The sequence below is a fragment of the Clavelina lepadiformis genome, chromosome 3 (assembly GCF_947623445.1).
Source record: "Clavelina lepadiformis chromosome 3, kaClaLepa1.1, whole genome shotgun sequence".
Classification (NCBI taxonomy): domain Eukaryota; kingdom Metazoa; phylum Chordata; class Ascidiacea; order Aplousobranchia; family Clavelinidae; genus Clavelina; species Clavelina lepadiformis.
The window spans coordinates 20,390,753-20,401,893 of NC_135242.1; the positions used below are offsets into that span (position 1 = coordinate 20,390,753).

Genomic DNA, 11,141 nt, shown 5'->3' on the forward strand with positions numbered 1-11,141 from the left:
GTGACTTAATGCTTATATGTACCTTCAATAAAAAGATCTTGATGTTTGAATTCTAAAAGATTGTTTGCTATAGGATCATGCCCATTAGATTCCTCATTATTCCGAAGATGAAACTGCTAAAGATTTTTTAATTCTAACAATGAAGAAAAGCTTGCTTCATTGATATGTTTTTGTATTTTTCTTCAATAAAATATTATTTCTGGTAACACTTAAACATATCATTGTATTTGTTCCCATTGGTTTCTTGAATTATTTAATCACTCTTTTGCTTAGAACACCTGCAATAGTTCAATGCATTTTGATGATGTCATTAATTAATTGATTGTTAAGCTTCAATGTGTTCTACTCATGCATGTAGTTTCAAGGTGACTGTATTCAAGTATCCTTTTGTCAAGTTCGCATGTGACAAGTAGCTGCTAAGCTGGATTTATTGCTTTGTAAATTTTTCTTCGCATTTTCCTCTTGTTAGCATTTTTATTATGTGCTTATGTTTATATTTCATTTGGAAAAGTTAATAAGTAATAATAAGTTTTGTTGTTTTTCGATTTTAGGATTTCTGTTTTCAGTATCTTGTACAACACAACTGCAATTCAACAACCATTTTACATTCAAATTTTAGCGAAATTTATTAATATTGAAAAACAAAAATTGTTACGTAAGCGCTCTAATCTTTCTTCATTTCTTACGTACGCATAAAATGGACGCGGAATTGATATTATTAATAATTTTTTTCACACTAGCTAATTTAATTTTTTTGTATTGTAGCCAAATATTTGCTCCAATAGCTTCGAAATTTGTCCCGGCGCTCCACTTGGTCAACTTTGGGTTCTATTGCGCTATGATTTCAGTAGCAACTGGAGAATGACAACTTATCTTGCACTATTGATTTTGATATTTCATAACTTCTGTGACAACATTGAGTTCAAACTTTGTACAAAATGACTTGTTTTTGTCAACGGTCATTTACTTCGTGATGAAGCCTATTTATGTTTGATTGTCAACTGCAGTTGCTTGTTTTAAATGTTTCTGAAGTTAAATACTAGGAATCACGAAATAAAAATTTGAAATTGGGAAAAGGCTGAGGTTCACATAGTACTCCAGCAATTATTGTTCAGTAGTATTTTAATTACTTTAAGCTAGCTAACTATATAGGGAACAACTGATTTCTACCCAAACTGTAGTCTGTGAAACATTTTTCATAGATTACATTTCAAAATCCTACAATACTCACTTTAACTTCACAAGAATCCTTACAGAAATGTTACTGGAACAAAATCCGAAGCATTTATAATTCTACGAAACAAGAGTGTTAATTGATAGCGTTAATGTTCTCATGCCATTAACAGCATTCTCTGGCAATTGAAAAATGCACGCTAGTCCATGCCATACAATGGCAAACAGTATACATCTTAGAGTTATATGAACTACTTTGCCATAAGATTTGTTCATGAAGCCTTTTGCTCTATATGCAAACGTTGAATTTCATCTCAACAATCAAAAAATAGGTGCTATAGGTTTCCTCCGCCTCCCATTCTGAAAGAATTGTTTTGAATTTGACCAGAAACCCCAGTACCTAAATCTAGTTTTAAGTGAATGATAAACAACTGCTAATTGCATAAATTTTCTTATAGTTGTAGAAAAAAAGCTTCATTTAACAGTTAGTACACTTGTGTGATACCAATGAATTCAAATTGAAACTCAGTACTATATCTGTGTTTGGTGGCCTTGCTAATCTTCTAATGTTATAGAACCACTGTAGTTAACATCTGCACCCTTTAAGTTCTAAGGCTTCGCCATTTTTGCCCAATCATGGAATATTTTTGAGCTTATTATTACTTTAGCAAGTTATATCAAGGTTAGCAGTTAGCGACATACTTTTTTCGCTTCCCACAGTTAATGGCGAAAAATCAACAACACAATAGAAAAATTTACTTGATATGGTCAACTATCATTTACTCGGTGATAAAGCCTAAAATTACCTAAAAATCTTGTATAATTATAAGGAAATATTATTATTAGACAGTTTTTTAAAATTTTACAATGTTTCGTATGCATCAACGAATTAAATTTCACTAAAGATGGAGAATAACTGGTTTCAAACCAATACTCTGTAGTCTGTGAAACAAAGCTATGTGTTTGCACTTCGAAAGCTAGGTACTATTCTCAAACTGACGCATCTCGTAAAATTAAGCTCATAATTTTGTCATCTTTAGGTCCTATAATAATTAAAGCAAATTTTTCTTCACGACAATTGTGATTAAATACAGTATAAAGTTTTCTTCAACGAACATCCAACCACAGTAAAACATTTAAAATAGTATGAAAACAAAACCTTTTCAGTGCTTATGTTTGTATGTTTACAAACTACTATATGTTGCAAAAGTTTTGAAACTTTTAAACATGTTATTTACACAATACATCTAAATCCACAAAGATAATATAGCTTCTTGAATGTAAAGCCATTTACTGGTAACCGTTTTGACAAAACCGTATACCATCAGTGATATAGAAAAGTTATAAAAAAACACAGGTACTGATATTGTTTGAAAAAGCACGCAATAGAGCAATGGGTTGTCAGAAATACCTCAGAATGAAGGTTTAGGGTCACAAATATTTTGAATTGTTTACCCTAAAACCTTTTTCCTGGTCTCCAAGAAATATTATTTAAACCCTGAAATTGTCGCTTAAGCATGTTGTTGTCAGCCCACTGTGAATCAAGATGCCTATCGTCTTCTACATTTTCAAGTTTCTGCAAACATGAAAATAAAAACAATAGGAAAGCCGTACTAAATTTTGTGTAAGGCAAAAGTGTACCCAAACTTACCTTCAACTCTTCTTGCCTTCTGTAAGCCTGCAGCATCATTTGCTTCTTTTCTTCTTCATTCACCACTGGTTCTCTTCCAGGGGGTCCGGTTCCTCTCTTCTGCAATTTAATGACGATTTTTGTTTTTTCATTCTTGCCCACATAGTCTGAAAGTTTCTTGCCAGTTTGCATTTCTTTTGCTGCCCACCACAATGTGCCCTGCCCTTCAGGTATTACACTTAGTGACGCCTGGGTACCTGGAAAAATATAAATCTACCTTGAAAGTTATTCCTTGAATGAGTAGAATTTCGTAGTTCTTTTGAACTTTTTCAATTTTTAACACTCCAAAAATCTATATTTTGACACCTGTTAAATCTTCTTCATTATCAAATTCCATTTTGATGGGGTCGTGAGGGGGAAGTCCCATGGGGTAAACAATAGTAACCGCTCCTCTTAGGAGATCCAGTGTGTCTTTAATGATTTCTTTGGTCATTACAATGTTGGCATCAACATGTTTCTACACAAGTAAATTTTTCTTTTATTTTACAGGTATACTGCTCTGTCTTGTGACGCGAAATTATAAATCAAAACATGAAAAAAATATCGTTTACCGTAAATATAAATTCTTATTTTATCTCACTTTGCTTATGTTTGCCTTTGCTTCGGCAATTGTTTTTGTGAGCACCTCAGCCATTTTTGCATTTGGTGCTTGTCCATTTCTTCTTCCTATATCGTCTTTGCAGAACACAGCACCACCACTTGGTATACACCTACACAAGCACGCAATTAATAGAAACGGTTAACAACGCATTAGTTAGTGCAATAGCAATGCAGAGTTAAGACGAAATACACTATGGCTGGTGTGTCTAATTATGACTGGTATACTTGATATAACTTTTTGTTTCCTTAATTACTAGTCTATGCAGAATCGGTTGTGCAACTGAGAAGTATTACAGGGTATGAAATTTTGGTCAAGTAAAACTTTAATCGGTTTTCATTTAATTATAAATTAATATGCCTAGAGAAAGACCTTATCGAAAACCATAATATTAGTCATCCACACAACCGACCGAGTAGTTGGCCCTAATGGCTTTACGTGTGTCAATACATCACACTAATGTCATCTATGTCATCTTCTGTCAACTCTGCCCCAAGGCAGTTTGCAAGGGAGAAAGAGGATTTGCAACCGTGCGAAAATGAATCACAGGTCATAGAAACGATATTTGTAATGAACATAACCATAAACCTGTAGCTGAACATTTCAACTCATCAGGTCACAACTAGGGATGCACAATACAGAATACCTGGCTATTCCAGAATATTCTAGAATACTTAATTTCGAATCCAGAATTTCGAATCTATTCTGAAATTACGCGGCAATTTTTTCTAGGCAATTTTTTCCAAATAATAACGAACAAAAAGCAAAAATATTTGTACATTATTTTGAATTGTATTAGTATCACATGACAAACAGTATAACATATGCTAAATCAAGCATCATACGATTCATATTCAAGCATAGAGCCGTGTAGTTCTTTCCACCTGCACTACCAACAGTCTTAATACCATACTTTTCAGAGGTAACACATTTACACATCGAATCATAGAATTAATCAAGATGTTGCTTGTTGCAATGTAAGATATTCAGTGCTTCTAAATGACTTTCGGTAAGTCGAGATCTCAGGACGGTTGCAGTTAGCCCTGCGCTGCAGAAGCACCTTTCTGATGCTGCAGGTGATGCTGGCAGCGAAAGGTATTTCTGGCAAATGTTGTACAACATAGGTAATTCTTTTTTTTTTAAGTTCCAATACTCGAACACGTCTGTTTTATTGGAGCTCTCTTTTAGGTTGACTGAAACCTCATTAGTTACATGTCAATGTCAGCTCCCTCATCATCTGCATCTTCTTGGTTGCTTTGTTGCACCTCCATTCCTAAATTAAACAAATTTTCCATCATGGAAACAGAACTGGTGGTGCTGTCTCCAACAGGAATGGGATTATGGGGTGGTGCTATCACTGCTATGGTTGTGTCAGAAATCATTTCTGATTTTAAATGCAGGCGAACCCTTGTTGCATGATGCGGTTTAAAATACTTTTATTTGTATGCTGGGTGAAGCTATGTTGCCATATCAAATAAAGATGGAAATGGAACATCATCAGATGCAACAGCAAAGTCAAATCTGCATTCTATAGCAGATTTAATCTTTTGTCTAAATGCAGAAATATGCACACTACCACTGCTTGTAGAGAAGGAGCTTGAGTAGTTACTCAACAGCCCTTTAATTAATGGTATAATGGCTGCAGTTGTCACATATTTATCTCCTTCAATAAAGTCACTGGCCACCTTTAGAGGTAACAGTTCTTCCACGAGTCCTTGTACTGTTGTAATTCCTACTAACCTGGCAACTTTGACCATAAAACTAATTCAACATGACTATTTCACCGGCTTTCATTACCGAAAGTGAGGGATGCCAATACAGTAACCAGCCAATTTCCACATTTTCGTATCCATTGCTCACTTTAGCCAGTTAATAACAAATGACTCCGTGCCTTTCTATTAGTGGAGAGCGTCGGTGTGTACCAAAACTGAACCTATTTAATTCTAATCCTGTTGGTGGCAAATATTTTTCATAGGCAAAAAAGATTTATTTAAGATTTTTTCTACAATGAGCAAAGTTTAATGTCATATAAATGGTTTATACCCAGATGATTAAAACTGGAATTAGTTTCATCTAAGTGTTAAAATTCAAAGAAGTTTGGTTTTGGTGGTAATTGAATCAGAAAAGTTGAGACGAATTTATGTCTGAGCCTCTGAGGGGATTATTTTCATGTTCATTTAAGATTAGAAAAAATAGTGTAAATAAAATAGTAAATAATAATAATAAAATAGTAATAGGAAAAAAGTGTGTCAGTTAAAGCTGAAACCTATATTTCACAAACTTGCACACCAATTGCCGTTTATCGTCTTATCATTTTTGGAATTTAGTAAACGGCTAACATCGTTTTCCTCTATTGCATTTTTTTATTTCGGTGATCAGTCAAACATACAGTTATTTTATTGGCTGCCGCTTACCTAAGCAAAAAATACTGATTCCATTTTCCAAATTCAGAGATGGCAGCTGGTAGATGCTCGCAATTAATGCAAGTTAAATAACATAACGTTTTTAGAAAACAAAAAATTGATTTGACTTACTTATCTGCCCACTCATCTTTGAGTTTTAACTCCAAGATTTGTTCATCAGTCAATCCTTGCATGTTTGGAGGAAGTAAAATTCCATGACTGGCTAAACATTCCATTTCTGCAATTAACACAAAACTTGGTTACATTTTCGCAAAATTAGCCTCAAGCCATTTTATGATTTTTGTTTTTTGAAAAACTAGGGAACTTTATAAAATCAAATGGAACGAAGTAAGTTCACGTACCAGAACAAATGCGTTCAATTTTAAGTCGACCATTGTAAATGCTTGAGAGTTTTTCAACCAACGTTTCTAATTCAATAGTGGTCGTAGTTTCGTATAGAAATTGACTTTGTTCGCCGTGCTTTACATTTAACCGCACCATATTGAATCGAATAACGCAATGTACACTTTATACTACAGCAACAACCCAGCTACAAGTTTCACCCCGCCTTCACAATGGAAAATGCTCCAACTTGAAATCTGAAATCAACTGAAAATAATTTAAACTGGGGTTTCACCTTTAATACCATGTTTCTATGGAAAAAGTTTAATTTTTACATCGGGTCTATTTAATTGTAAACTTCTTTTTAATAAGTACACTGCATATGAAGTCGTACATTAAAGTACTTTAAATGAGTTAAATATTCCCAGTAGCTCAAAATAATAAAGGAATTTATTCTAAAACTTTTGTTTTACAAAAAAATTTGGAAATTAGATTGGAGCACTTTAAATATGATTAAATTATTTTAAAGTTACTAAATCATAGAAATCATTTCGCATCTTCGTCATCAATAGCAGTTGTCACAATGGATTTTTTGTGTTATCAAAATACTACAAAGTTTTGTATTTTTTTACAACAATGTTTTTTACAGGGTGATGTTTGCAACGTTACTGGTTCGATGAAAACTGGCTGCTTATGTTTGGCAGTGCAAACTATTTTAGTTTAAAATTATGTTGATGACGTAGAACTTTGAAACCATAACAACGACACAAGCGGTAGAATTTGCACTGAAGAGGTTACGATCTTGTTTTGTCTCATCTCATCTGTTTGGTCTTGTTTTGCGAGCATATCGTAGTGTCCGCAGAACTAAGAAGGCTTTCTCATGAATGGTAGTTTGAAAATATTTAAACACAATCTGAAAATATTTTCATCTAGGCCTACTGCATAATTTGTAAGTGGTTTACGGTACGGAACTGATCAACCGACAGATTGTGGCGAGCCTTCGAGAATATATACAGATATAGGCTCTGAGTTTAACTGTATAAAAATGGTAACCACTAACCGTAGGTGCAGTTTCAAGGTTGGTGTCCAGCAGCCTCGGTACAGAGTAATTTTTGTCTGCAGTTTTGGCTCGCTTTTTAAAAGTTTATTGTACAACCTTGTTAAGATTATAACCCGGCTGGAATATTTGTAAATTAAGGAGCTCAGATTTTTTCCAAAAATGTGCAGATTATATTCGTCACATGTGTGGATGATGCCCACTTCTCTAAATTAGAATCACAGTTAACTTAAGACAAGGTTTGGCTGTGCTCTAAAATGTGCAGGCGGATGTAACAACAAATAGTATTTATTAAAATGAGTTTGTCATCACCCTCAGCTGCACATCACAAGCCTTTTATTGCTGGTGTTAGCCACAAGTTTATTTAGTAAGATACCAGTAGGTCGTTATCATTTCTAAAAATATAACTATGTTGATTATTTGTTCACCTTTTTTTGTCACTTTTTACTTTTTGACAGAAATATTTTTGTTTATTTGAGTTTTAGGCTAGTATATAGGCCTACTTGCACAAGCTATTATTAATGGAAAAAAATGCAACAATTAAAAGTACTAAAGGTGCGTTCAAAAGTCTGATATCTTTAATTCTTTTTTAAAGCAACTTATGCAAAATTATGTCAAAGTAGTTTGACTATTTTTTTGGCTTTTGTGGCAGGGAATGGAGATGGGATTGCCAAGTCTGCAAAAGGAAGAGGAAGACTTTATATTCCTCATGGTTATGGAAAGGAGAAAGTTTATAAACCTCATACGGAACACATTGATGTCGCATACACCCAGTATGTTTTTGCAAGCTTAAATAGCTAGTAATTATATTACATTAATATTATGCTAAGGTTATTTTTAAAATGTTAATAACTATTTTTGATTTTGCCACCATATGTCATATGCCTTATAAATGTGAATTTCATACATCCATTTTATACGTTTATGGTCATATGAATGCATGCCTTTTTCACACTAAAGAAAGATCTTAGAGTTTATCATTTTCACTATATACAGAGATAAATAATATTCCAGATGTGGTCCAGACTGGAGTTCGAGGTTGAGATGGCTACCATCGCCCAAGCCTGCGAAAGGGAAGCCAAAAGATAACATGTTTCAACCACCAATGAAATCAATACGTCATTTTCCTGCCCATCAAAACCGGTCTTCCAAGAAGGAGTACACATTTTATCCACCCCATGGGATGCCTTTGGTCTTTGGAAAAGGAAAAGTGACTAAATTCCACGACGTACACAAAGCATCACAAGTTTCAAGATTTGAAATCACAGACTCTATGCGTTTTGGAAATCATAGCAAAGTTCCAGATCCAAGAAATGGTATTTTAGAAGCATCACCTGGTGACAAACCATATCAGGCTGTGGAATATTCAATAAACTTTCATAAACATGGATCCACTAGACCCATGGTTAACTTTGGGTAAATTTTTAATATCTAATGCATTAATTATAGCAACTAAAAAAATATGGTACAAAAATATTGTTGTATGTATTTGATTAGTTTAATGTTTTAACGTATAATTAATTAGCTGTTATTTAACAGGTGTTTATTAAAACCAGTTATGGACCCAGTGGTAATCGCAAAAGCAAGAACGTATGTATATTTTATAAAATTACTTTCATGATCTGAAAATTTGTTTCTAGGCGAATGTCTTATGTTTCATACTTTTTAAAATTTTACGACTTAACGGTAATTTTTTTTAGAAAACCTTACACTATAAAAGAAGCTGAGCGTCAGCATCTTGTTGACGTGAATTCTGTTAAAGAATTGGACAATTGGAGGCCTGCTACACCACTCAGGGTACCTGTTCCGGAGACACGGGCTTAGTTAACTTTTTCCAATAAATTAAAATCCTTCACTTTGTGGATTATTTACCATTGACTTAGATAATTACAGTGGTATGTTTTATTTACACCAACAATAATTAGTCTTTGATAGCTTGTTATAAAACCTTTCAACAACTATTTCTGAAAAGAAGTGTACTACAGTATAAAGAAAGACAAACGTTTCGGCATTTTTTGAACTCGAAAAGACACAAAATGTTAACTGTGCTAAATTTATACCTTCAAGCATATTCTACACCACCTTTATGTTTACGTGTTTCCTGCGTTACTAATGTTGCAGATACTTAACCGGCAAAGCTTTAGGATGTTAGTTGAGTATAACGCAGAGGTCGTAGTCAACGGATTGTGGACACCGGACTGTTTAACTGGCCGTAAAGGTTTTACACGGCGAAAGCGAAAAATTGCGAGTAATTAGGACAAAGTACCTTGATTGTATATACTATATACTGTAGAAGAAAAGAGGAAGCGCACGTTCTGTGTCACTGTCTTCCAGCGGTGTAGTAGGGCTTGAAACATGCAAGATAGCATAAATACAATTGTGATATAAGATGGTAGGTTAGCATGGCCACCAAATGCACAAAATATTTCCTAAGTTTAACGAATTTAAGGCCAAAATATCACAAACAATGAAACAATTACACTGTTGGAAGATGTAGAGGATATGTTCCCTAATATTAAAAAACGTATATTTATAGGAAAGCTACCATACCAATCCTCTTTTAGGAGGATTTGTCCACTTTTCTAAAGAAAAATAAATTGTCCTCCGAGGATACTGAAACATGTCTAAATGTCCTCTTTTTTGCTTTTTGCGTTCTCTTGCTTATATTTTCCACACAATTATATTTGTATGTGACTTTTCGGCATGAGGCCTAAGTCAAGTGACTTTTCGGTGACAGCATGAGGTCTAATAATTTTTCTTATCCTTCTTTTGATTTAGAAAACCATAAAAGATAAACAAAGCTAAGCAATAACGCCAAAGAGGAATACTGTGTTATCTGATGAACTGTGGCAGAAGTATCCTTCTTTGAGAAAAGGACGTAATGATTTTGAAGCTGAATGCATTACTAGTGCATATGCGTATAGTTATCCAAAAACATGTGATAAATTCTTTAAACGTAAAATTCTATTTGCATTGTACATGCTGGAAAAATTGTCCTCTTTTTGGGCGATGAAAATATGGTAGGCCTAATTTATAGCCGAAATAAATATATAAAGTAACATGTTTAGATTAAAATGACAATGAATATGTAATGAAATGGTTGTATGTCGTACCTTATCCTGTAAGGGCGACCAAATCACTACAACGTTTGTCGGTTGAAATGTTTATTGCGCTCGAAGTAAATGAGTCTCAGGGTCGTTGTTCTGCTTTTCTTAATCTTAGAATTAATTGTACACCTTGACAACTGTATATTCTGATTATATTGAAGCTTCTTTGAACGAATACATCAAGATAAAACATTGTCACAGCAACAGCATAAAGACATGTTGCGGCGTTGAACGTAATACCAAGAAGAGACTGATAAGTGATAATGATAACTCGTACTGCACGCACAATAACCGGGAAGCAATCGATTACGTCACGCAGTGTTATGCTTTGCTGATTCGATAGATGAGAATTCTATGTCGTACACAATCTTATATTACATTAATTCATAATATTATCACAAATATATTAAGTGCACAACAAATGGATGTTTAAAGAAAACCGCACAAAAGAAACTCCATCCTAGGGGTCGGAATCCTGTTTCTGTGGCCAAGAGAGGGCACAATATTAAAGCACACAAGGGCACTAGAAGATAGACAGTACGAATCAATTAAAAGTATTTCCTTCAACCCTTTCATTCCCTTAAACTACTGTACAGTATTTGTGATAAATACTGGATACATCGACTATGGCATATACACACTAGTGATTACGATAACTATGCTACAATAACATATTACAATACACAATAAAAGAAAAAAGCAATGTCTTAAGTCAATTTTGTCCAAAGAATATGTTTATAAGAGATTCCCGATTCAGGACGACCACAACCAA

General features: G+C 33.9%; 2 protein-coding genes across 2 annotated transcripts; one reads left to right on the forward strand and one right to left on the reverse strand.

The window, feature by feature from the left end:
* Positions 1 to 1,856: 1,856 nt before the first annotated feature.
* On the reverse strand, positions 1,857 to 6,467 carry LOC143448808 (cilia- and flagella-associated protein 298-like). Its single transcript, XM_076948688.1, has 6 exons — positions 6,226 to 6,467; positions 5,996 to 6,101; positions 3,444 to 3,573; positions 3,170 to 3,320; positions 2,825 to 3,060; positions 1,857 to 2,749 (listed from the first exon to the last, which is right to left on the reverse strand). The coding sequence occupies exons 1-6, from the start codon at positions 6,362 to 6,364 to the stop codon at positions 2,630 to 2,632; spliced, it is 882 nt and encodes a 293-aa protein (XP_076804803.1). The 5' UTR covers positions 6,365 to 6,467; the 3' UTR covers positions 1,857 to 2,629.
* Positions 6,468 to 7,117: 650 nt separating this feature from the next.
* On the forward strand, positions 7,118 to 9,117 carry LOC143449484 (spermatogenesis-associated serine-rich protein 1-like). Its single transcript, XM_076949699.1, has 5 exons — positions 7,118 to 7,817; positions 7,915 to 8,035; positions 8,277 to 8,678; positions 8,802 to 8,852; positions 8,963 to 9,117. Exons 1-5 carry the CDS (start codon positions 7,784 to 7,786, stop codon positions 9,084 to 9,086), a joined length of 732 nt encoding a protein of 243 aa, XP_076805814.1. The 5' UTR covers positions 7,118 to 7,783; the 3' UTR covers positions 9,087 to 9,117.
* Positions 9,118 to 11,141: the final 2,024 nt, after the last annotated feature.